The sequence below is a fragment of the Gastrolobium bilobum genome, unplaced genomic scaffold (assembly GCF_033153095.1).
Source record: "Gastrolobium bilobum isolate Gb01-03AN ecotype WA unplaced genomic scaffold, APGP_CSIRO_Gbil_v1 utg15060, whole genome shotgun sequence".
In the NCBI taxonomy this organism is placed as follows: Eukaryota; Viridiplantae; Streptophyta; class Magnoliopsida; order Fabales; family Fabaceae; genus Gastrolobium; species Gastrolobium bilobum.
Window position 1 is genome coordinate 54329 of NW_026896011.1, and position 26399 is coordinate 80727.

The 26399-nt window shown below is 33.9% G+C and overlaps 2 protein-coding genes across 3 annotated transcripts; both read right to left on the bottom strand.

The window, feature by feature from the left end:
- Positions 1-746: 746 nt before the first annotated feature.
- Positions 747-8929, bottom strand: LOC133297282 (cold-responsive protein kinase 1-like). 2 transcript variants are annotated; one of them, XM_061496395.1, is made up of 7 exons: positions 8776-8929; positions 7330-7453; positions 7083-7198; positions 6757-6967; positions 6356-6593; positions 3063-3213; positions 747-1412 (listed from the first exon to the last, which is right to left on the bottom strand). In XM_061496395.1, exons 2-7 carry the CDS (start codon positions 7400-7402, stop codon positions 1026-1028), a joined length of 1176 nt encoding a protein of 391 aa, XP_061352379.1. In that variant the 5' UTR covers positions 7403-7453; positions 8776-8929; the 3' UTR covers positions 747-1025. The 2 variants fall into 2 exon arrangements, with proteins under 2 accessions (XP_061352379.1, XP_061352380.1); XM_061496396.1 differs by having other exon boundaries at positions 7330-7485.
- On the bottom strand, positions 7726-24551 carry LOC133297280 (uncharacterized). The gene is made up of 8 exons (XM_061496394.1): positions 24511-24551; positions 24119-24397; positions 23909-24029; positions 23647-23820; positions 22983-23146; positions 13124-13779; positions 11544-12874; positions 7726-7773 (listed from the first exon to the last, which is right to left on the bottom strand). The coding sequence occupies exons 1-8, from the start codon at positions 24549-24551 to the stop codon at positions 7726-7728; spliced, it is 2814 nt and encodes a 937-aa protein (XP_061352378.1).
- Between the last annotated feature and the right edge of the window lie 1848 nt (positions 24552-26399).

The window sequence follows — 26399 nt, forward strand, 5'->3', positions numbered from 1 at the left end:
GCAGCTAACCCTATTTAGGGTTTGGTCGCCACCTTGCTAGGAGCAAGGGCTGCCATGTGTGGCTAACCCTAATTAGGGTTGTGGATCGCCACCCATCAAGGGCTCTAGGGTTTCATGGTGGGCCCAATATCTAATGAGATTAGGGTTTTTGATTGTGGCCTAGGGTTAAACCTAGATTGGGCTGCCAACCTAAAGAACCAAGGAACATTAAGGAATGGTTTGAGATTGTGAATCAAGTGTTGATTCAGTGCATGTGACCCAATATAAGGTTTGCTTTAGGTGTTTGGGGTCGAATTTGTCTTAGTTGAAGGGTGGAAAGGTCGATGACTAACTGATTCCTTGGAGCGTGCCTCTAACGTAAGTAGAGATTCATAAATTTTTTGCTCTCAAGCTACAAGTAGCGAAAAATGGTTATGGCTGTCGTTGAGCCTATTCTGCAAGGAAGCAACTTCATCATCAACCCGTTATTGTAACGAGGCAAGTTCATTAGCAGAATCATTGACTCTCATTCTGGAGATGTTGTTCAAAGGTTAAAACACTAATGGTACGATGGGGAAGGTAAGCTCTCAAGAGAGCTGAAATCACGGACGAACAAAGGCAGTTGAAAAAGAAAACTTCACTGAATTACAAATGAAAACTTCATATACAATGGCCTCCACAATTAACCATTACAACTAACTTACTAACCAGATATCTATTACACCTCCCTTAACCATCTAACCGTAACATGTCCATGATAGGCCACATTACGTTGACAGTTTTATTAGCAAAGCCAGTCCTGCATAGCTTATTTCCACGGGCGACACAAAATGTCATAAAAATGAAAAGATCTCCAAATTTATGGTCATATGTACAATAAAGTACAATTTGGTAGAAGTTTATAGTCACACAGCATCACAACAAAAAGAAAAATAAAATAAAATAACACAAACTAGCGGACCGTTGGAAACTTACATGAGATAACATGCCTCAGAAAAATAAATAAATAAATTTAAATCAAAGGGCAAATCATTGACAGCTGGTTTTTACATGCTTTCATCGTATTTTATAGTAAAGGTTGTTGTTGCAGCACTTGAAGCAGCTAATGACACAATTGTCCCCTGGCTGTCTGAGTCAGAGGATGCATTGTATGAAGATGAAGTCTTCATATCAAGATTACTTTTGTGTTCTCTGATTTTAAGGTCCATAATATCTGAAATCAAGCCTGGTCTTGTTATCTTAATTTCATCAACTTCCATTTCTCCAGTGAGCATCTTGACCACAGAAGACATGGACGGCCTTAGCTTTGGAGTCTCCTGGGTGCAAAGAAGGCCAATTTTCAGAAATTTACAAGCCTCCTCTGCATCAAATTCCCCGTTTAGTGATACGTCTACCAACCCTATCAGTTCCTTTCGTTCATAAAGTTCCCATGTCTGTAAGGACATAAAGCCTAAATAAGAGCGGGTACAAATATCTCATAATACTTTTACTCTACAGCATCAACATCACATTTATCCCAAATTAGTTGGATCAATGGGGGATGAACCCAAATGAAAAGTATGCAAATAAAAATTGGGGAAAAAAAAGGTTAAAAATAAAATTAAAAGAAATAAAATAATCATAATGCTTTTACTAAAAAAAAAAATCTCATAATGCTGTAGAATATGATTACTGTTATGCAATGCAATGCATGCCAAAGCGTGTCATGCTGAGAAAAAATGTGAGGATTACAATTCCATATTATAATTACAAGTCATAGCGAGGACTTTCTTCCTGAGAGAGGAGAAACAAATACCGTCCATTAGTATTTCTATAAGAATTGTTTATATGTTTGCCAAATATAATTAAGACTGGAAGTAGGCCTCGACAACTGATATTTTATAAAGCTTCAATGACTTCCATTTCAAATTTTAGAGCATAACCTTACAATCATTCCGATTTGTCCTTTATGCTTAAGGGGACAGAAGAAATTATGAATGGTCCCACTTGTCATCTGCTTTTGCATACAATATTTGTGCTCAACTAGCAGTTCAAATCAAAAAGGTAGTTTAACTTCCACTTAGACAAGGTGACACTCTACCGCTGAGTTATATCCCTTCCCTTGCCCTCATCAAGAAATAGAACTGACTAATCCTAAGGTACCCTATAATCGGTGATTATATTGACTAAAAAAACGAAGTGCTGGGCTCCTCCCCTGCTTGGGAGCTTACAGTTTCATGTTCTATTTCACTCCCCAATGACTCTCGGTAAATAAAAAGCCTACATAGCAGTTCCAATGCTACACCTAGTGACTTCAGGTAAGTCATTAAAAATAAAAATTGGGAATTTTAGTTTGTTCAGAATAGATGAAGATTGAAGAAACAACGTGGTTGTTAGAACTGATGGGCAAACAATACTAAGAGTCATATTTTGGTATCTCAGTTCAATGATTCAAAATGAAAGTAAAATTACTCGTGTTATCTTTCAAGAAACAATTGAGAAATACGTACGAAATTTTATGTTGGACCCCAGTTGAAGAAAAAAGTTGAAATAGGTTTAGCAAGTACTTTGCTATACTACGAAAATTGAATGGGCTTAATATCTAAAAAAATTTATAAAAATTTGAATGGGCTTAATATCTAAAAAATATTATAAAAATTTGAATGGGCTTAATATCTAAAAAATATTATAAAAATTTGAAAATTTAATGCTATGACTGCTAATACAAGAAAGATAAAAACAAAAAAAAAAGAAAATTAAGGTATGGACTAACTTCCACTAAAAATGAGTCTTAGAGAGAATCATTAAAGTGTTTTCGACATCAACAATAAACAGACAACACAGGGCAAAACTTAAAGTAGAAAGAATAATGAGTATAATAAAAAAGACAGAATTGATTAGTGGAGTTTAATAACAAAAGATATTAGTGGAAGTGACGCCAATCTTAGCAGTGAAAGTAACTTCACATTTAATGTACTACGCCTAAAGATTTTTGCTTATTAATAAGATGAGCACAAGAAATTATTTTATTCTTCCCCTCTAACTATGTGTTTTTAAACAGTGCAAGATACGTCAATTCAACTGGCAACATAGGACAGACATACCTTCTCTAGAATATATTGATCTCCTAGTGGTAATCGTGTATTTGTGTTACCTCTCCCACAGACTATCTCCACAAGTAGGACACCAAAACTGTAAATATCTGCTTTACGTGTCAGTTGCCCCCTTATTGCATACTCTGGTGCCAAATAACCTCTGAGATAAAATACGCAGCATTAAATTCCTGATATAAATAATTGGTAAGATAAGGGAGATAATATACAAACGTAAACAGAAAAAGAGAGGCTTTCCTCTTTCACAGGTAAGGAGTGGAAAGGTAAAGAATGAATGGACATAATCCACAATAACATTTTCATGCTTCCATTAGGTGCAGTTTCACAGCATTGTCAATGATCTCATGGTTATAGTTGACACATGAATTTAACACCAGCCAGACTACGTGTGTGTTGCAACTTTTGGACTACAAATCCATTGCTCTGTACTTGCTCCACCAAAGGAATCTCTTATGTCAACATTAAAGCACTGTAATAACAATGATGCAAAATAATATGCATATAAACTTCAAAGTCTGACATGGTTAAGGAAATTAAGGGCCCTCAACTGTTCAGAGTTTACACTAGGAGACTTAAGCTGGAAGTCATTTAGCCAATTTGACCAAGTCAAATTGAGAAATAAAGTCAGCCAGTAGATCAGTTTGTAACAAATAAGGCTGGATAGTTGTTAGCTACTTTTCAAATAAAATCAGCCAGAAGATTAGTTTGTTACAAATAAAGCTGGGTAGTTGTTAGCTATTTTTCCTGCTTCTGTTAATCATTTTTCTATGCATGTTTTAGTCAATTGTTTGTTCTCTGATATCTGGCTGTTTAGTAGGTGGGTTACTGGGCAGGCAGACAATTTAGTAGGTGGGTTCATACTGGGTAGGCAAGCAATTGTTAACTAAAAAGATCTTGGGCTGGGAGAAATCTAAGTGAAAGGAGAGTGCTCCTTTGGGAAGTGGATTCCTCTTGTAACTTGCCTTTATCAATAAAAGTGAGTCATATCTGTTTCTTTTCTCCTGTGCAACTCTCTGAATTCTGTGAAGACACTTGTCAAATTTCTAGGGCTGTATCAAATTGGTCCAACCTACCGGATCCATCAAAATGGTGTCTATTGAAGCTCTGGAAGTCTCCATTGAATTATTACGAAAAGAGACCACCGAAAAGAGTAAGTGGTTGGAGTCTCAGGAAAAATAATTGGAAGGAATAGAATAAATTCGAATTTTACTAAAAGCGTGGATGAGTAAGAAGGTTGGGGAAGAACATTCATAATTACCTGAGAATTTGAATGAAGGAGGTGATTCCAGCATAGGAAATTCAAACGAACGATCATGAACCAAGTTGGCTCCTCAAACTATGAATATTTTGTTCAAAAGCATTGATGTGGGCTTCTATTGTTCATGTGGACCATTCAAGGCTCCCTTATCGGAAGCCCTGATACTAGTTGATGAAACTGGATCAGATAAAGAGGTATAAAAACTAAAACTAACAAGTTTATTAAATGAGATGAAAGCTTAACAGCCTTGACAGCATATACACAAAAGAAATTTAAGCAATCCGAAGTGTTCGAGAGACCCCACTCTCCTAAACCAAAGTCCTAAAGATATCCAGGTTAAGGCTTTTGATCTAGGTCCTACCTATTTATAAAAAAACAAATTGTCCACATGTAAAAAACCATCTTAACCCAAAAGCTGACATTGGGTTTATGGGGACTTTCACTTATATGTACTATGCTTAGCTCATTCCTTCCCGATGCGGGATTTTTTATCACACACTTGAATTCCCAACAATCTCCCCTTCAAGTGTGAGTCCTACAAATTTCCTAATTTAGTTGAGATAACAAAACTTCCTAATTAAACTGCAGATCTAATATGTTTGTTGCCTAATCCGGTTTTTACTGATAGATATTGTCATATTTATTGCTGATTTGGACTGGACGCTAATTTGTGTGACTTATCTGCTTCTGTTTGTTGGATAAGATGCTGATTTGTGTGATTTATCTTATCTACTTCTATTTGATGGATAAGATTTTATCCTTGATCTGGTTCACTTAGTTGTTCAGGATTTGATCCCAAATTTGCCCTTCTGCAGTAAACCTGCTGATATCGTTTTGTTGGCTAATCATTGCATCTGTCCTAAGTTGGCAGCCAAATATTACGGCCCTTTTGAAGTCCTCAAACAATTTGGTGCAGCAGTTTTTTGCCTTCAGCTTCCACCTCAAGCCCGTACTCATCCCATTTTTCATGTCTCACAATACAAGAAGGCAGTGGGCAACAGACCTGTAGAACATTCCTTATCTGGCGGAATTCCAAGATCAAGCCCCCTTATTTGTCCCTGCCAAAGTGCTGGCTTCTTGTACTGTTCTTTCGTCAGGGACAACCAAACAAACAGGTTCTCATCCATTGGTAGAATCACACACTTGAAGAAGCCTCATGGGAAGATGTGCTTGCTATTCAACAGTAGTTTCCCAGCTTCAAACTTGGGGACAAGGTTGTTTACCCCCTGGAGGTATTGATATGGTCAAGGATATTAAGTGTTTCCAAATGTTCAGAGTTTACATAGGAGACTGCAGCAGTAAGTCAGTTAGCCAATATGACCAAGTCAAGTTGAGAAATAAAGTCAGCCAGTAGATCAGCTTGTTACAAATAAAGCTGGGTAGTTAGCTATTTCTCAAATAAAGTCAGCCAGTAGATTAGTTGGTTACAAATAAGGCTGGGTAGTCGATAGCTATTTTTCCTGCATCTGTTAGTCATTTTTCTGAGCATGTTTAGACAATTTTTTGTTCTGTGTAATCTGGCTATTTAGTAGGTGGGTTCATACTGGGTAGGCAGGCAATTGTAAAATGAAGAGATCTAGGAATGCGGGAAGCCTCTGCGAAAGGAGAGTGCTCCTTTGGGAAGTGGATTCTTCTTGTAACTTGCCTTTATCTATAAAAGTTAGACATATCTGTTTCATTTCCCATGTGCAATTCTGAGAATTCTGTGAAGACACATCAGATTTCTAGGGCTGTATCAAAGTCATGGATTGACACCAAAATGAATCGATATAAATTATAAATACAGAATAAAATCAATATAGTCAACTAGTTTTAATCTTTCACTATTGTACCATATGACTCTGACCGCTCAACATATTACAGTAGTTTTTAAGTTCGTGTATAAGTTGGAGACGTTGGATCTAAAACTAGGATAATGAAGTGGAAGGATCAATTCTTACTTTTGGGAAGGCTACCCTACTCTTTCAACAGGAAAAACAAAACAAAAGCTTCCAATTTCTGTCAGACCATGAATTAAAATACTTACATTGTTCCTGCTACACGCGTGCTGACGTGAGTCATGTATGATGGAATAAGCTTTGCAAGACCAAAATCTGAAATCTTTGGTGTAAGGTCTTTGTCAAGAAGAATATTGCTTGCTTTTATATCCCTGTGAATAATATGTGGACTTACTTCCTCATGAAGAAAAGCAAGCCCACGTGCAACCCCAATGCACACCCTAGATCGTGTTCGCCAATTGAAGTGGATATTACTGTGACCTCCACCTGCAAGCAAAGAGAAAATAATTTATTCAAAAAGAATTAGGATAAAGTTGAGAGTCAAAGACTACTTAATATTACAAGTCCATGATGTTCTAAACAACGCAATAAAAGTCCTTGTTCCTAAATTTTCCCAGAAAACTTTACCAAAAATATATAATGCATTTACCTAGAAGAGTTTGTGCAAGGCTATTGTTTTCAAGGTAATTGTAGACTAATATTCGGTGATTTCCTTCTACACAACAACCGTATAGCTTAACCAAATTTTCATGCTCTATTTCTGATATCATATTAATCTCTGTCATGAATTCATTCACCCCTTGACTTGATTCAGCTGAAAGAACTTTTATAGCAGCAAATTTTCCATTTTTTAACAATCCCTGATCATCAACCATAATATTGTTTAGGTTTAATTAATAATGAAAGAAAGGAAAAAATAATGAACAAGCCAATCGATTTGATGAAGCACACAATAATTGAAAGTTGAATAGTTACCTTATAGACAGAACCAAAACCACCTTCCCCGATTTTATTAGCTGGACTGAAATTGTCCGAGGCAATACTTAGTTCTTTGTAGGTATAGACTCTTACATTTTGCATGCCTGAAAGTTCTGTTCACAAGTATAGTCAATTAAAACCTAGCATATAAATAGATTTTTTGTTCATGTATTATATATCACAGGTATCTTAATTACACAATGACACAATATTCTTAAAAATTAATCAAATATAATTAAGTTACCTTCATCAATGTCTGGATCTCTTCTTGTTGTAGAAGACACTTTCTTACCGAATACAAAATGAAAACAAGTCATGACTTAATGCAGTTTTGGAACACGGCTTGTGATGTCAAATGGAATCAATGCCTTCAAATGAAACCACTTACAAGGTCACTTGGCTGAACCATATAAAAGTAATGTCTTAAAGAATAATAAAGTGGAAAACTGATATGAAGAACATGTTAACGACAACGCACAAAAATCAAGTCTTACAAGAGCTGACAGACTATATTCACGGGATTCTATATACAAAAAGTAATGATTCATATCATAGCTCCAACTTTTTCTCTACTATTCCAATGATATCAAAAAAGAAATTCCAGTAAAAAAAAAAGATGTAATGCTAAAGAAACGAATGCCTAGTCATAACTAAAATGCAATGAAGCACAGATATCAGCATCATGTTGCTGTTTAAGTTAAGAATAACAGATTAGAGTAATACTTTGTGCAAAAGGAAAATACGTTTGAAAATTTTATGAAATGCTGTGTGACCAAGACATGAGTATGTTTGATTGTTCCCAAAGCCATAAGAAGAAAAGCCTATCTGGGCACATCTTTATCTTTTAAAAAAAAAAAACTTCAAAAATAAAACTAAAAGATATTTGATGATTATTTTTGAAGGAGAGAAAATGAAATAATTTGTTATTAGAATGAATTATTAGTGTAAAGAGTAAAATTGATAAATACAAATTTAAAATAAGGATGAAACTAGAAAATAAATATGAGAACTCTATATATCTTAAGAAAAACCTCTTGAAAGGAGCTTTTAGATTTTTTTTAAATTCATTATAACAAAAAACTCTTTATAATAAGATGCTTTGTAAAAATATATTTGATTAAACTTTTGCTCAGAGAAGCACAAAAATACAAAATAATGGAATTTTGATCAAACGCGCATAAGCTTTCTCTCAATTTAAACCTTGCAATGTCTTTTTCCCACGCAATTGCAATACCTCTCCAATCTTTCATCAAGAACTAGTTATCTGTATCTCAACATCCTAATTCAAAATTTCCACAAGTATTGTTGCTTAAAAGAGGGTAATTTCGAATGAAAACCATTCTTTTCTGCCATATTCTATTTTGTTTATATACTTCACTCGCCCTAAACTCCGCGGTGTTGTATCTCAGCCAACGTTTAGGCTTAACATCTTCAAAGTGGTTCAGTTTGTGCTGTTTTTCACATCTCCAAAGAATATTGAGAAGAAAAATATGAACAAAATTTAGAGCACAAGTACAAAATAAATAAATAAATCACAAAAAAATTACTCATAGCAACAGAAAAACACCAATCAGAAATCAACAACTGTCTCAGAAACCAAAAGCATTACCGTTTTCCCCAAAAAAAAAACAAAAAAAAAAAAACGGAATGAAAACAGATTAAAGAAGTGCAATATATGGCTGAAACAAACCTTAGAATAAATTTCACAAGAGGAACCGCTTTGTCAGAGATGAGAAGTAAGGAAGAGGAAATGGAGAAAGTTGAGAATGGATAGAGATGATAGTGATGGGTTTGAAGAATGGTCCTGTAAGGCGTGTGAACGTACCGTCAATCTCTTCTCTCTCTCTCCCTCTCTCTACTCTGAATTCAAAATTGCAAATGGTTTATTATATAAATAACAAGTTGTAATTTTTAAAAAATTTAAAAATTATGCCTCGTGCTGGATTCAAGTATAATAATGACTTCATTTCATAATCTCTTCTAAGTTCTAACAGCAATTTCTCTAACAAATTATAATATAATAACACTATTTCCAAAAGAAAATTTATTTTTACGAATACTTAATATGTGGCATAGCTATTTATCGAATAAATAAAAGAGAAACTTATACTTACAGTTTTTTTTATAATTATATCTTAACACCGTTGATTTTCGTCAATCAACGATTATTGTAACGCCCGGCCGCTTCAAGAATCAATGACTATCTCCACATACTAACACGAGATTTTTCAGTGTGTCTTTTCCTCACTTGCACACTGCTCGGGAAAACTTCTCAGGATGTCACCCATCCCAGAATCGCTCCAAATCAAGCACGCTTAACTGTAGAGTTCTTCCGTTCCGGGCTACCGAAAAGTAGATGCATCTTGTTAGTATAGGTAGTACCAATTAATTATTATCAGTTATCCCAAACTGTGCAGCCTTATACCTGCACAGTCTTTGGAATCCCTCTCTTTCGGGTGTCGATTCAATTCATTCATGCATGTAACCCCCAGCTGGAAGCCTGTCAGGAGCCGCTCTTTGTCCATGCCTCTTTGCACCGGCGATCACTCCCTGCCCTCGTCAGCACTCGGGATGTTACAATTATCACTTATTGTGAATTAATAATTAATTAATGAGTTTAATTTGCAAAAATCATAACTGTTGATTGACAGAAATCAACAGTGTTAAGATATGGTTGTAAGAGGTTGTAAAAAAAAATTGTCAGTATAACCTTCATCTAAATAATATATATATATATATGAGAAAAATATTTCTCAAGTTACTTGAGATATATTTATCTCAGGTCAGTCCAAAATTACGTCGTTTTATTTATTTATTTTCTTATATTTATTGATTTACCTTTAGATGGTTATAACTTTATTTTTCTCTCTCTTCCTTTTTCACTTTAGATCTATATTTGTATGGTTATGATTTAGTGGTCGAAGATAAAGCTATCTCAAGCAGAGAGTCATTAGATCAAGCAACTTTGAAGATCAAGTCATTAGATCAAGCAACTTTGAAGATCAAGTCATTAGATAAAGCTATCTCAAGCAGAGAGTCATTAAAGCTATCTTAAGCCATATATATATATATATATATATATATATATATATAAAGCAGGATCCTTTGACACCAGTGTCAAATTTAAAATTTGACACCTTATCTGAGAGCATTAGATCAAAAAAGATCAATGGTGTCACATGCTTACAAATCATAGTCATTGATCTTTTTTGATCTAACGGCTCTCAGATGAGGTGTCAAAATTCAAATTTGACACTGGTGTCAAATGATCATACCTCTCTCTCTCTCTATATATATATATATAGAAATATTTCTCAAGCTGCTTGAGATATATTTATCTCTGGTCGCCCCAAAATTACGTCGTTTTGTTTATTTATTTTCTTATATTAATTGATTCTCCTTTGAATATGGCCATGATTCCCTTTTTCTCTCTCTTTCTTTATTACAATTGATCCATCTTTGTACGGTTATGATTTAGTAGCCGGAGATAAAGTTATCTCAAGCAGCTTGAGAAACAATAAGCTCATATATATATATATATATATGAAAAAATATTTCTACAGCCACTTTAGATAAGGTTATCTACAGCTACCTATAAATTACGTCGTTTTGATTAATGAAGGGTGTTTCAGTAAAATGTATATGATAAAAGAATAAACATTCTTCATTAATTCACCTAAAATTTTTAAACAAAATTATGAAAACATTCTTCATTAATTCACCTAAAATTATAAAAACTCCCTTCATTGATCAAAACAACTTAGTTTTTTGAGTAGCTATAGATAACCTTATTTAAAGTGGCTGTAGAAATGTTTACCTCATATATATATACTAGTGAATTACCCATGCCGATGCACGGGAAAAAAAATTGGTTTGTTTGGCATGGTGGGTCGGCCCTCCGGGCCGAACTCATTTTGTCAGTATTTCAAAGGTCCCAAACAGTCATTTTTTTAAATAACAAAACAATCATTTATTGTTACATTAAAAATAGGAAAGAAAATAGGATAATAAAGGTCATATCTTTGAAGATAGATAAGGAAAAGAGACGCGAATAAACAGTCATTTTTTTTGTCTTTACCTGTACCATACAACGAAGTTATATCTTTGAAGAAAGAACCCAATATACTATAGCAGTCTTTGAAATACTTCCTTGTAAACTATATTAAGGGTACTATTCGTAACGCAGCCATTTTCATCAAGTATCAATATCTTCAATCCATGCTTACTCTTTACTCTAGACAGTGCCACATATAATTGCCCATGAGTGAAGACAGGCTTAGGGAGATAAATTGCAACATGTGAAAGTGATTGTCCTTGACTCTTATTGATAGTCATGGAAAATGATACAATCAGGGGGAATTGTCTTCTTTGGAAATTTACAGGAAATGTATGACTCGATGGGCTCATCGTCATTCTAGGGATTAACACAGTTTCCCCTATATTGCTTCCTGTAAGTACAATTGCCTCAACAACATGATTCCCTAATTTTGTAATAAGCAATCTTGTGCCATTGCATAAACCTCTCGACTGATCAATATTTCTTAATAGCATTACTGGAACTTTAACTTTCAAGATTAATTTATTATCAGGAATCCCTGAGCATGATAATGTATTTAAGATCTCAGGGGTGATTTCATCATCCTCAACAGAGGAAGTCCCACCTTGCTTAAGAATTTTATCCGAACTCAAAAAAGTCCTTTCTTCACCAGGAATCATAGACATTAGGTGCTCGTTTAGCATAGCAACATCGGACAATTTAGGAGTTAGAATATCACGTTCTTTAAAGAAGGTCTGATCCAAAATATTATCCAAGAGATTCGGATAAACAAAATTAACCATATCTGACAGCGGATCTTCTGATTCTCTAATCAACAATTCATCTGGAATTGTTATAATAGATTCTCCATCAACATCATCTCCAAGATTACCATCCCCAACTTTAAGTAGCCACTCAGAAAATTCTTTTATTTCCTCTAAATTGTGAGCGCTACTTCCAGAATTAAGACGCATGTTCTTGGTCAAAGTTAATAAATGACAATGGGACCATAGATGAGAAGAATTGATGGTTGCATGAACTATATCTTGTCTGCTGCCATGAGAAATGACAGGTAATATTTGCCGAAAGTCACCTCCTAGAACAACAACTTTTCCACCAAATGGCATATCAACACAGCTTGTATCAGAAATTCTAAGAACATCTCTCAGTGTCCTATCCAGAGCCTCAAAGCAAAATCTATGTACTATTGGAGCTTCACCCCAAATGATTAACTTTGTTTTTGACAGCAACTCAGCTATAGTAGATTTCGGCCTTATATTACACGTTGAATCTTCATTGATTTGAATAGGAATACGAAATCTAGAATGCGCTGTTCGTCCTCCAGGAAGCAGAAGGGAAGCAATTCCGCTAGAAGCAACATTAAGTACGATTCCAGCTTTTGATCTAATAGATGCTGAAAGAGTTTTCCAAATAAATGTTTTTCTTGTACCACCGAACCCGTATAGGAAAAATAACCCTCCATTACCTGTCGTAACTGCTGAAACAATTTTATCATAAACAACTTTCTGCTCATCAGTGAGGGAATTAATTAGTCTTTTATGCTCCTCTTCCAAAGCAAATATGTCATACATTAATTCATCCAACACTAATCGATTTTGCATATCAAGCAAAGTTTCACTATTGATGCGTGGCATTGACGGATAATCAGAGAGGCATTTCCCATTGCTCTGCAGTACCTTATCAATTTCTTCAAGAGTTATGTTTTTTATAGACTCTTCTGTAAGAATTGCATCTGACAAAGCATAAAATTCAAAGGAAAAAAAATTAAAAAATTAAAAAAGATAAAGTAATCAAAGAAAGAAAGAGAGCGAAATAAGTACTAAAGCATCATTTGCTGAATGCGGGCAAAAAAAACAAAATAAGCACTAAAGCAACATTTGCTGAATACGGGCAATAAAAGCTAATAAGTACTAAGGCAGCATATGCTGATTTCGGTTAAACAAAAAAAAAAAATTGTATGAAATATTATTATAACACGTACCTTGACGTCCTATTCTTTTCCTATGCCGATAAACAACGTCGTCGGATAAAAATTTCCAACACTCTTCCCAAACTTTTTCAGGTCTGTTCATTGAGTTGGCAAATAACAACAGAGCAAACAGACATCTAAGATAAGCAGCAGATCCCCAGGAACTTGCCTCCTTAATTGCATCAATGTACTCATTGTCATCATCCAGAAGTCCTAAAGAATAGCACGCATCCTTAAATGTAGGAAAAACCACGCCATTGATCGTTCTAAGATCTTCATAACTGGTGCAACCTCTTTGAAAATTAAGCAAGGTACGAAGATATGAATCTTCTCCATTATTGGCAGAAAAACGATTTATCCTTCCAATGGAAAATCCTTTTTTTCTCGGATTCCATTCATGCGTTTTTTCTTTGAAAACAAATTCAGTCGGGTACTCTCCATAAGTTAGATGCCTACCTTCTGGATATTTTTTATTTGCATCCATCCAAGACTCAAAAATTGACAGTCTAGACTCCGCCCTTGTCTTTACATCATACAACGAATCATTATCACTGAAAATAATGTTCTTTTCATTAGGCAAGTGAAATGTCAATCTCTGAACAGGGGGATATCTCGAATGAATGTCAAATCCAAATATTCTCCAAGCTGCTTCACATGCGGAGACATACCTATCATAAATAAATAAATCGGTGAATATTTAAGTTAATAATTTCTCAAAAAAATTGTGCCAATTTTGTAGGAAAGCAAAACACAATGGAAAGCAAAACACAAAGCCAATTTCTCCGATTCTGCTAGTAGGTATAAATGCGTGCCGAAAATGTATCCCAGAAAATTAATGTAAGTGCATGATAATTACTAGAATAATATGTAGGACTTGTAAAACGAGTTTCAAGTCTAGATAATGAGAACTGGTGCTGGAAACCGGTACTGGCTTGGAAAAGCGCGTACCGGAAAAGTGCTCAGAAAATTATAAGAAAAATATGATAAATCTTAGAAAATTATGTAGTTTCACAATCCAAAGTTTGGGATTAAAATGCTAAGCGTAGCAATTAAAGTTAATACTGTGTGTTTTATGGCTAAGTGGCTATATATATGCATTTTAGCACATAACCCTAGGCAGACCAGAATTCCTACGTGAGGCACTTGGTGGGCTGAGGGTGGTTTACTGTTCCATTGCCTCCTTTCACCATTTTTGAACTCAAGTTGTCACCTTTACTTGATTTCTTCCCTCTTTGAGCTTGTATACACTTAAGAACATGCATGGTGAGGAAGTGTGAGGGTGTATTCTGAGTTTCCATCCTCTGTGTGTGGGTGAGAGTGCTGTTTTGGGTGGTGTGGTTGCTGAAAGCCATAGTTATGGCATTTTGGAGGTCCAAGTGGTGACCTTTGGTGAGAAGAACCAACCCTTGTGAAGCCATTTTCGTGCATCTTTCTTGAGTCAGACTTGAGGGGCTGTGTTGAGCTCCAAGAGCATCTTCTTCTCTGTTTTAAGCCTTTGGTATGTATACCAACCTTTGATCTTGAGTTTAATGCTTAAAAATGAAAGCTTGATGCATGTTAAGGTCAAAAGATGATAACTTGTTGTGGGGTAATGTTGAACACACCTAGAAATGCATGTTTAGGTGTTTAAAATCGGTAAAAACCCAACCTTGGAAGGATATCTTCACAAAAATGCAGAAACTGCATTCTGTCGTGAAATATCCGGATATCGGCCCGTGGAATATCCGGATATGGGATATCCGGATATGATATCTGGATATGTGTATTCGGATATGGGGTTTTGGGATATCTGGATACTAGATATCCGGATATGGGATTCTGGATATCCGGATATTGCATATCCTGATATGTCCAGTGAGATATCCGGATAATGCATATCCGGATATGGTCCCGAGGAATATCCGGATATTCTGGGATTTCGTAGAACAGTAGCTGTGCTGTGTGTACAGTAGGCTATTGGGGGTTTGTGGACCCTAGATTGATGAAGTTGAACTTCTGTATTTAATGGACTAAGCCAGAATCATGGGATTAAGGGCTTGTGGCTTTGTTAGAAGCTTTAAGACTTGAAAACGTAATGAAAAGGCGTTGTCTTAATATTGTATACTTGTGGTGCATGTTGTTGATGTATTGTTGGTCCATAACAGATTGTGAATCTGCTGTGTTTGGACTTTGAGCTGTGGACTCTTGGCTTTTGGAGTTAGCTTGCAAGGTAAGCTTTCGTGTCCTCGGTTTAGCCATGTTGTGGTTCCACCATATCCCATGGGGGTATGGTTTATGCATGTTGTGTACATGCTTTTGGATATTTGATATGTTGGTTGAACTTTACATGTAAGGGCTTTTAATATGCATGTGTTGTTTCATCTTGACGGGAAGCCTGAGTATGTAGCGCCATACAAGATGGTGTACCGGGGTGAATGCAAGTGGTACTTGCACGGTGTGTAGGTGATAGACGTATACCTGCACTGTCTCTGGCCAGTAGATTAGTATTGACACACATGACATGATTATCTGCTGCATTGCATTGTTTTTTAAATGATAAATGATAAACTGCTTTTGAACTTATATTGCACATGTAAGTGAGCTTGGGGTGGAAGATCCTTGAGGACTCACTGACTTACTGAGATTTCTAGATTAGAGATCTTACCCGACGTTTGGGGAATGCTTATTTCAGGATCAGGTAGTATGGGTACTGATGCCTCAGGCGGCGGGAGGCCGAAGCTTAGCTGATTTTGTTGTTTCTGCTTATATGTTAGCATGACTGGATTTGGATGCTGTTTATGTTTTCCGCTATTTATGATATGTTGTTGTTGAGACTGATGTCGGGCATATGGCCTTATGTGAGTGAGCATGGGGATTGTCCATGACACTTTCTGTTAGTACTTGTAGTTTGGAGTTGTATAAACTGTTAGATGGTCCGGTCTACGTTGTTGTAGTTCCGTGACTAGAGCCACACTTATTTTATCTATGTTATGAGGTATTTCAGTTAGCTGTTTTATTGCAATTACATACAGGCGATGTTTTATTAATTGAGTATTAAGCAAGTTGGTAATTGGCATCATAATTGAAAAGAAAAAGTAATTCCGCATTTTAATTAAGCGCAGCTTAATACGATATTATGATAACATTACCGGATATATACGGGGTGTTACAATATTCAACGTTGATATGAGCCTGGTACTTTAAAAGAAGGTGTGCATTATAGGGCACAACATAACGATTATCAAGTTCAACACCATTTTTGTTCACAACTTTCCCATCATTTCTTCTCTTATAATGAGGAAATCCATCATCATCAATCAAAGTACGGGAGCAGAAGTTTTTTGGAAATTTTTTTGAACACCGTCCGTCCTTCATGCAAGGAGATTTGTAATTTTCAGGACCACATGGACCATGTATCATGTAACTCGTGACAGCCATAAACAGCGTAGGAGAAGAGTGATTTAGTAGTTATAAATCAATGAATATCCCGTTTTTTTAACAGTCATTTCATGGAATAAAACAGTCATTTGTTTTAATAACAATGAATATCCTGTTTTTTTTTCCCAAAAAACGTAAAGATTTGAATTAAACTGAATAAAGGTTAAAAAAATCAATTAGATTACATGATCAACATCAATTATTTAAAAAACAAAGATGACGACAAAAGAGTGATTCAATAGTTATAAATGAGATTTTCATAGAATAAAACAGTCATTTGTTTTAATAACAATGAATATCCCATTTTTTTTTAAAAAAAAACGTAAAGATTTGAATTAAACTGAATAAAGGTTAAAAAACGATTAGATTACATGATCAATATCAATTATTTAAAAAACAAAGATGACGACAAAAGAGTGATTTAGTAGTTATAAATGAGATTTTCATGGAATAAAACAGAAGTTTTTTCTAATAACAAAACACTCATACCTGATTCCACTGAATCAAGAGGTTAATAAAAGATTCAAATTTAAAAATCTGAAAATAAGGAACAAAGGTCGGGATATGTATAATTTTTTTTTTTTTACTAATTAATTTTTTTTTGAGTAAATAGAATTGTATTCTTTAAAAAATGTGAAGTTTTTGAATTAAACTGAATAAAGATTTTAAAAACAAAGATAACGACAAAGAGTGATTAAGTAGTTATAAATCAATGAATATCCCGTTTTTTAACAGTCATTTCATGGAATGAAACAGTCATTTGTTTTAATAACAATGAATATCCTGTTTTTTTTCTTCAAAAAACGTAAAGATTTGAATTAAACTGAATAAAGGTTAAAAAAATGATTAGATTACATGATCAACATCAATTATTTAAAAAACAAAGATGACGACAAAGAGTGATTTAGTAGTTATAAATCAATGAATAAGCAATCTTGACCATTGATTTAAAGTAACAAATCCTGTCAATTGAAAATATAATTCTTTTTTGTATTATTATATTCACCGATTTACCATTAAAGGAAACTTTTTTAAATGTTGTAGTGTGAACACAATGGTGAAATTGAACCACAGTGCGACACGTCAGCAAGGTTTCCACAGAATGGAATTCCTTTATAATATAAGATATATATATATATATATATATATATATATATATATATATAATATATATATATATATATATATATATATATATATGTATGTATATGCATATATGTATGTATATGTATATATATTACATGGGTTCGCTTTTTCTGCAGTTAATGCAGATAAGTTATTTGCAGTAAGCCCAATACGACGTCGTTTGGGGCAGAAATCATCGTGTTTTTGTAATTTTAATTTATTTCAGGGTTATAATAGTCTTTATATTTATAATTTTTTACGATTTCAATACCAAAATGACATCGTTTTGGGAATATATGCAGATAACTTATCTGCAGTAACTGTAGAAACATTTTTCCCATATTACATATCTGCAGCTGTTGTACGTGCATCAATTAAATACTTGCAATATATATATATATATATATATATATATATATATATATATATATATATACTTGAAAGCATTAAATGCGAGGAATCATAACCATACAAAAGATGAAAGCATTAAATATGGAAAATCATAACCATACACCTGTCGTTTTGTACGTAAAGCGGCTGCAGAAATAATTTTACCACACACACACACACATATGAAAAAATATTTCTACAGCCACTTTAGATAAGCCTATCTACAGCTACCCAAAAACTACGTCGTTTTGATTAATGAAGGGTGTTTTAGTAAAATGTATATGATAAAAGAATAAACAAAATTATGAAAACATCTGATGGGCCTTCAATAAAGTAACCAAGCCCATTACTTCAATAAAATGTATAGAGATGTTTAGGGTGGGGTTTTATTATGCATGTATTCAGAAATATTTAGTGGGAAAATTGAGAGACCTCAGGGAACTCTTGAGCCTAGGTATTTGGTTTGAGGGGGAGTTGAGACTTTCTTGGAATTTATTTTCTGCATTTATATTGTCTCAGTGTACGTAAAAAGAGGCTATGCCTCCATTGTTAATGCATTCAATCTTGTATTTCTATGGGTTCCATCAATTTACGTCTTGTATTTCTCTGGGTTCCATCAACATTTTTCATTTATTCACCTAAAATTACATAAACACCCTTCGTTGATCAAAACGACGTAGTTTTTGGGGTAGCTGCAGAAATGTTTACCCTATATATATAAAGGGTTTTATAAGAGTTATGTTGTAGAAAAAGTGATTGTGTTATGTTATAGAGATTCGTTTTGCGTGCCGAAGTTTTTTTTTTTTTGCTGCGAGTCCCACAAAATGTTGTGTGTGTAGGAAATTTTTTGTAGTCATGTTAAATGATAGATGATAAACCCATATATAAATAGGGTAACATGTTTGTAAAAAGAGAATGAATAATTTTCTTATTCTATACTTTCAAACTCTAACCTCGTTCCTCCCACGGAATTAATGAACTCTAACCTAGCTCCTCCTACGAAATTAACTATAACCTAGCTTCTCCTACATGATTAACTATTTGGTTGTCAACATGATAAATTAAGCCAATTAGATAAGATTATCATATCTTGTTGACTCAGCAAAAAACATATAAAACTAAGATATGATAAACTATCCTATTATATGTTGGGCTCTAAACGGGCCTTTAGTCTCTATTTCTCTTGAAAGAGAGGCAAGAAATAAATCTTGTTATTTGGTATTTTCCTTTCAGAAAATTTTAAGTTTTTTAAAATTGCTTTGTTGAATATTGTAACCAAAGAACACATTTTGAAAAAGCTTAATTGAATAATACCTAATGATTTGCTAATGTTAAACATGCAAAAATTGAATACATAAGAATTCGTTTTTTTTTTTTTTTAACATAAGGTCACCGTCGAGCTATTTGTTTGATACGTGCAGATAATCGTATTAATCTAAAGGCAGTAATTTTTAAATTTTTTCTTTTAAAGTACTGTTATTTCATATGCTGTGTTTCATCAGATTCTACTTCGTCATGCTATATTTTTGTTAGGTAAGATAATCAATGTCCCAATTGCTTTTTATATATTATTAAAGTAGACTTTATGTCCTGGGCTCGTCAAAAGTCAATAGCAACAAGTTGAATGATGAGATTATAAGCTTGAGAAATGTAAATACGCCTCATCCGCGCACTGCTGGAATTCGAGGACTTTGTTCTTGATTTAAATTACAAAAACTTCTCATAATTTTTTGGGAGAATAGTTTCTTCTATTGCGGAAGAAACTATTCTTCCTCCTAACTCAAATAAATATTTGATTAACTTTTTAAAAAAAAATTATGGTGGACCCCATAATATTCTTCTGTTTACAGAAGACAAAAAATCTGGAAAGACTTTAAAATCCTAAATTTTTTCCGTCAAATTATGTGAATAATGTGAAACGTATACATAACATCATTATAAAAAGGAATAAAATAAAAAAATCAACTTAAATTATATAATTGGTAGGAAATAAATAAAGGGATGCCGTCGGAATTATTGATCATGAGTACGAACATAAGATATATTTGGTTGGCATTAAATTTCCAAAAGTTTGAGTTGACTAAGAAATATAAATAAAAGATGAAGAACATTCATATTTGAAAAATTAATAATAATTTGATCTACTTGTCCAGAAATAGGAGCTGGTATTACAGATGGAAGGATGAAAGAAAACAATGGAAATATAAGGCAAAATATGTTTATTGATAAAAAAAAATTGAAATGAACATACAAAAGACACTTCTCTTGTCAAAGAGGCATTTCCTTTCAGCTGAGCATACTCATCCTAACACAATATTTTGTCAAAAGCTCCCCTTAATATATGTGTGTTCTCCTTGTATATAAATCATTAGGCTTCCCTATTAAGCTATTAACTAAATAATTGCTTCTAACTATATCCTGGCCCAATATAAGGCCCTTTTACAATTTTAGTCGTAACAATACGCCCCCTTGAAAACAACCTTGTCGCCAAGGTTGAAATTCGGATAAAAGAAAAGAAAGGAAAATAATAAATCAAATCAAAAAATAAAAAAAAAATCTCTATTTTTTTTGGTAGACAAAAAATCTCTATTTTTATTTGCCTTATAAAGTTTGCTAGTTTCAAAAGAACTAAAAGGGAAAAAATCTCTTTGTTGCCGTAAATAAGAATGTGAGGAAGTAAAAAGGAGTCTGTTACGCGAGTTAGTTGTGTATAGTAGCATGTGGTGATAGTTGTATTGTATAAAAGATGCGAATAGTGTAAAGTTGAGTCTGCATGAATAAGAAAATCTTTGTTTACGTTGTGTTATTACTCCTGTTACGAATTTTGGTATCCTAACAGGGTAGTTGTCTTTTATTTCAATCTCAAACAAGATCCCAGCAATAAAACAATTGCTTGAATAACCAGGCCGCATGTCGACTGAAAAGCTATTCCGTGAATAACGTGTTTTTCCTGTCATTATACAAACTCTTTAGGTTGTATTCATGTATTTCACATCCAACCGTCTGCAATAATTTTGAGTTTTTAAAGAGTTGCTTAGTTTATTAGGTTTCTTTGGTGATTTGAATGTCTCGTATTGATAACATCTTAAATTGATTGAATATATGGGTAAAGTATCTTTTAATAAGTAATGTTCTTTACAACCAATCTAATTAATGTTGTTGTTAAGGCTTCGAATTGTGACAAAGGATGTTGAATGCTAATTTTAGTATTTCCAGTTCTCAAGCCTAACGTGACTTCAATTCTGTAAATTAACATACAAAAGAAAGGATCATGTCTCTACAGTCTAGTGTTAATCCTGTGTAAGAATCCATTACGTTCTTCAAAACTAGTGACGCGAGTGATAACAGCCCATTGCAAAAATTATAAGCAATTCTTAGCATAGAAAATATTCTACCACACTCAAATGTATGACTATAATGCGGAATGAAAGTAGTAGTAATCTTGAAACAATTAGCTAGGATGGTAGCAAGTGGACTACCAGCTAATAACAGAGCAACTTTATCTGTATATCCGATCTCCAACTAATGGATGGTCAAAGGTTATGGAACGTAATTGATAACAAAAAATCAACACTGAGCAATTGATGGGAAGGAAACGAGTCTCCCCAGTTGTTCCGCTGCCCGGGACTTACACTTTTCCTGTAAAAGCCTAAATGAAAATAAAATAAGATTAATAGATCCATAGAATTTAAAACGAGCAAACCGCAAACATATTCAATAACTTAATGGGAAATAGTTATATTATGTTGTAGGAAATTGATTGTGTCATGCTATAGACACGACCAACGTAAATGGGATCCACGTTGATTGTGTCTATAGCATGACACAACCAATTTCCTATAACATGATACAACTATTTCCCTAACTTAATACTACATTTTGATTTTTTATCAGTTAGATAGCCCCCTAAACACAGGCAGCAATGTAAGTAAAGGCATAGCAGCAAGAGGCAGACGAATTAAGAGCGCAGCAGAAAAGATACCGAATCGAAATTACTAAAGTAAGCATGCTTTAGAGCAGCTTCGGCAGATATCCTTTTATATGGGTCCAGGCAAAGCATCCTCTGCGAAGAAAAAGAAACTAAGTGTGAAAGAAAGAATAAAAAACTACCTACTAAAAAAAATAAAGAATAAAAAATAATCTGCCAGGAATAACGGATTTCTTTCCTTCCAAAATTTTCTAACTATAAATTAAGCTTTACATCATCTATAAATTACATTCCATGAAAATATATAGGCAATTAGGATTTAGGACTTATTAAATCATTAGGTTGCAGTTACGAGAAACTGTAAATAAAAAATGCACAAAGAAACATGCATTTTAAGAAAAGAGGGGAAGGAGAAGATAAAAGGACAGACACAAGTAGAAGATAACTACTCACGACAATGCCATCCTCAATGTCAAACATATAGTGGAATCATAGGATATGCTATCACATCGAAGGAGGTGAATTATTGCAGCAACGTGATAGAAGGGTTTTATAATAAGAAGACTATTATACCCTTGTAGTCTTGTACCACAACATAGCATGGCTAATACGATGCAATGAGGTTGCAAATGAACCCAAGCGCCTTGTCTCACCAGGCAACAAAAACAAAATGAGAGAGAAAATGGAACTTACCGATAGAAGATTAAGGCCATCTGGATCAAGATCAACAAAAATTGTCGACAGGTCCTGCACAGTAGCAGAGAAGTACATAAATTTTATAGCTTCCTAATATTGTATAACAGGACAGTTAGTGAAATAACTCATATTGGAGAAATGAGAATTCAGTACCAATGGATGAAATTGGACGTATGTTTGAAGGTGAGGACATAATTGAGTGACTCCTGGCCATGTTTCCTCTGTCGGGGTCCCTAATAGTCTTCATATAGAATATCTTGGTTGGTTCTATTGCTGAAAAGAAGGAAAATAAATGGTTTCTGTCTTTCAACTTACCTGAAAATCGCCTCTATTTCATCCTGGCAATTGGTAACATGGAGTACAGGTTTTCCAATTACCATCTCACCAAATATACAGCCCACAGACCACAAATCAATTGGAGTTGAATATTGACGGGATTCAAACAAGATTTCAGGTGCCCTATAGCAGTAAGTTCCTACCTGACAATAAAGATTACATGAGTTGTACAATACCAACTAGTAGAATCCATGATTTGTTCACCTTAATAAGATCGTTATTTGTATACCAACAAAAAATGTATATGTATGACCGTTATTTTATAAGGTAATCTATTTGGTGGCTTTTGTATGAAAGCTGTCATGAATGTTTTAAAAAAAAAAAAAACGAAGTTGAAATCCAAAGACAAAACCCAACAAACTTTTTTTTTTTTTTACTTTCTTCCATTCGTGAGTAATTTCCCAAAAATCCACTCATACTATTTAGTATTTTCTTATTTTACATTTAAAATTAAAGAAAGTGAATTCTGAAAGAAAAAAAGTTGACAAAAACATATAATCTAATTAAGCATATATCCAGGAAAACCGTAAAATTAAAAACAAAAAAGTAGCAATGAAGCAATAATGGCAGCAACAATGGCATATATGAAAAAAAATTAAACGTTAAAACTGGAAATCAATATGAAAAAGGTTCACTGCCATACTTTCGCAGTATATAACATGTCAGGGTCTCCAAATTCTCTAGCCAAACCGAAATCAGCGAGCTTGATTATCTTTTTAGAATGATCAATCAGCAGATTCTTTGGTTTCAAATCTCTGTGGAGAATCTTATGAGAATGACAGTATGCCACAGCAGAGAGTATTTGATACATAAAACTCTGGTAGAACCAAAAAAATAAAAATGAATTTTCAAGACTCATTAATCTGGAATGGAGAAATTTATAATTGGAGAAAAAACTCATATACCTTTATAGTCATCGAATCCTTAGGGTAACGTTGATCTCTTATGTAATCATGAAGATCACAATCAAGATGCTCGAAAACGAGATTCGCGTATTTGTTTTCGGGGATGATTACATTCAACAACCTAACGCGAAGGTATTGAAATATAAAACCAAGTAAAGATACCATGAAACATAAACTCCAGTAGGCAAAGACTCCAAGATAGCAATGTACCTGACAACGTTAACATGGTTCAGTTCTTTAAGAAGTGAGACTTCTCTAGGGACGGAACTTGGAACACCTTCATTTACGCCAAGCATGTCGATCTGTTTGATGGCCACAATCTGGTCGGTCCTGAGATCGCGGCACCGGAAAACTCTGCTGAAGCCGCCCTGGCCGAGCTGCTCAATAACCTCGACGTTAGATCCCTCAAAGCTGGAATCGCGATCTTGATTGCGCCTACGACGACGACGACGACGACGACAGATTCTGCACTCGACTAGGCGTATCAACCTGTTCCAGAAGAAAAGTTCCAATCAATTTTCCAGAAGAAAATATTTAATTCAATTCACGGAATCAATTTCGATTTTTAACATGAATGATTCCCGAATAACAGAGGAACTTACAGGGAATCGGAGGAATCTGAATCATATTCTTCACTCGACATTCTGAAAATGGAAGCAGAGAGAGAGAGAGAGAGAGAGAGAGAGAGAGAGAGAGAGAGAGTATTGGAAATGAACGATAGAAGAACTGGAAAAGTGTGAAGCCCATTTATTCGTCGATTGGCATTTCCCGCCAAAACGAACAGAACAAGTAACGAACTTCACACTTACGAATTGAGGATTGCCACGTGGTACATCCACTGACTAACTAATTATTTCAATTCGTTGTTTTTCTTTCTTTCTTTCTTTTTTCATCGCATGCTCTCTTTGCTTCTCTCACAGTGCTGGTTCGTACCGAACACTCGAGGATTGAAGATAAACTCCAATCCAACAAGCCACGAGGAAACCAGCAATTCCTTGTTTGTTAATTAAAGGGGTTTGGTTTGTCACGTCTCATGCTGTGACTCAAATAATGGTGAACTTCATATTTATTAACAAAAAAAAAAATTTGCACATAAATCGAAAGATCACAATGTAAGAATTCAATTGTCATGCAACATGAGAAAATATTTTTTCTTAATTAAATAAGTATTATGATTTATTTGCATTTTGTTATTACAAATTGTTTAGTATTTAATTGTTTTGTATTCAATATAAATTATATATTTTGTATTTAAAATTTGGGGAATGTTATAGTTACTATCTCTTTTTCTTACTACTTGTTACTACTAAATTGTAACCGTTGATTTCTATCAATCTAACAGTTATAATTTATGGGATCATACTTATTAACTTATTAATTTATTAATTTCCAATAAATTATAACCGTTAGATTAGCGGAAATCAACGGTTATGATATAGTAGTAACAAGTAGTAAGAAAAAGAGGTAGTAACTATAACTTATCCCTTAAAATTTACCCAGCTGAAAATCTGCAAATTAGTGAAATGACCAGATCTCTTTACTAGTTTCGATTGCAGTTCAATTCATTTAACTATGATTTGCAGATTAAATTGCTTTGACTTTCTTCTAAAACGATTTTTTCCTTTTCTTTTTGATAACATGGTCGCGTGGTAGGAATTGAATATACAATTAAGATATACGTCTTGCTTAGAAGACAAGGATATATGCCTACTATTTATATCTCTTAATAATCTAGGCAAAAGCACTGTATAGATGTATAGATGCAGTTGGACAAAAAAATTGCTTAGTTATGGGTCAAAATATAAATAAGTATAAAGTATAGGAACCATTTTGCAAATAAGCAAAATTAGGTCTAAATTGATTTAGATGATATAATTAATGGCTTTAATGTTTTTAAAGTCAAAATAGATAAGCTATCTACATTCGTTCCCAAAACGACGTCCGTTGAAAAATTAAAAAATTATAATGAAAAAGATTATTATAACCCTGAAATAAATTATAATTACAAAAATAACTTGATTTCCGCATCAAAACGACGTCGTTTTGGGCTCACTGTAGATAAGTTATCTACATTGACTGTAGAAAAAGCGAACCCATAATTAATTTGTTTAGCAAATTCTATAGATTTAAAGTAGTCTTAGATTAGTCTAACTATGATTAGATAATTAATTAATATTAGCTCAAAGTTCTATTAAAATCAACCAATAAGAATTCTTATAGGTTAAAATAATTACTAAATCAACAAAGTAAGTTTAATTATTAAGTTACCATGCTTGTTCATGAAGCAAGGTCAATTACCCCTCTCCAAAATTGCTCTTGGCCGACTTACATAGAAGGGAAAGAAGGTTGGACATCAAGTTAACTAATTCAATTGGTTAGAAATCAAAGAAAGTCAACAAAAGTGGCTAGTTAGCTTTTAAATGTTTATAAGTTAAATCTTCATGTTTCTTGCTTATCTTTCACACAAGTTTTTTGATATTTTCCTATGTAG

What these genes read in the sequence shown, in the direction of transcription:
- LOC133297280 (XM_061496394.1), bottom strand. Translation starts at nt 24,551, where the DNA reads ATGTCGAGTGAAGAATATGATTCAGATTCCTCCGATTCCCT. An exon ending in GAAAAGAATAGGACGTCAAG is followed by an intron (nt 12,875 to 13,123) that starts GTACGTGTTATA and finishes ATGCTTTGTCAG; the next exon opens with ATGCAATTCTTACAGAAGAG. An exon ending in ATCATGTTGTTGAGGCAATT is followed by an intron (nt 7,774 to 11,543) that starts GTACTTACAGGA and finishes TAACTTAAACAG; the next exon opens with CAACATGATGCTGATATCTG.
- LOC133297282 (XM_061496395.1), bottom strand. Translation starts at nt 7,402, where the DNA reads ATGACTTGTTTTCATTTTGTATTCGGTAAGAAAGTGTCTTCTACAACA. An exon ending in GTTTTGGTTCTGTCTATAAG is followed by an intron (nt 6,968 to 7,082) that starts GTAACTATTCAA and finishes GTTGATGATCAG; the next exon opens with GGATTGTTAAAAAATGGAAA. An exon ending in CCTTGCACAAACTCTTCTAG is followed by an intron (nt 6,594 to 6,756) that starts GTAAATGCATTA and finishes CTTTGCTTGCAG; the next exon opens with GTGGAGGTCACAGTAATATC.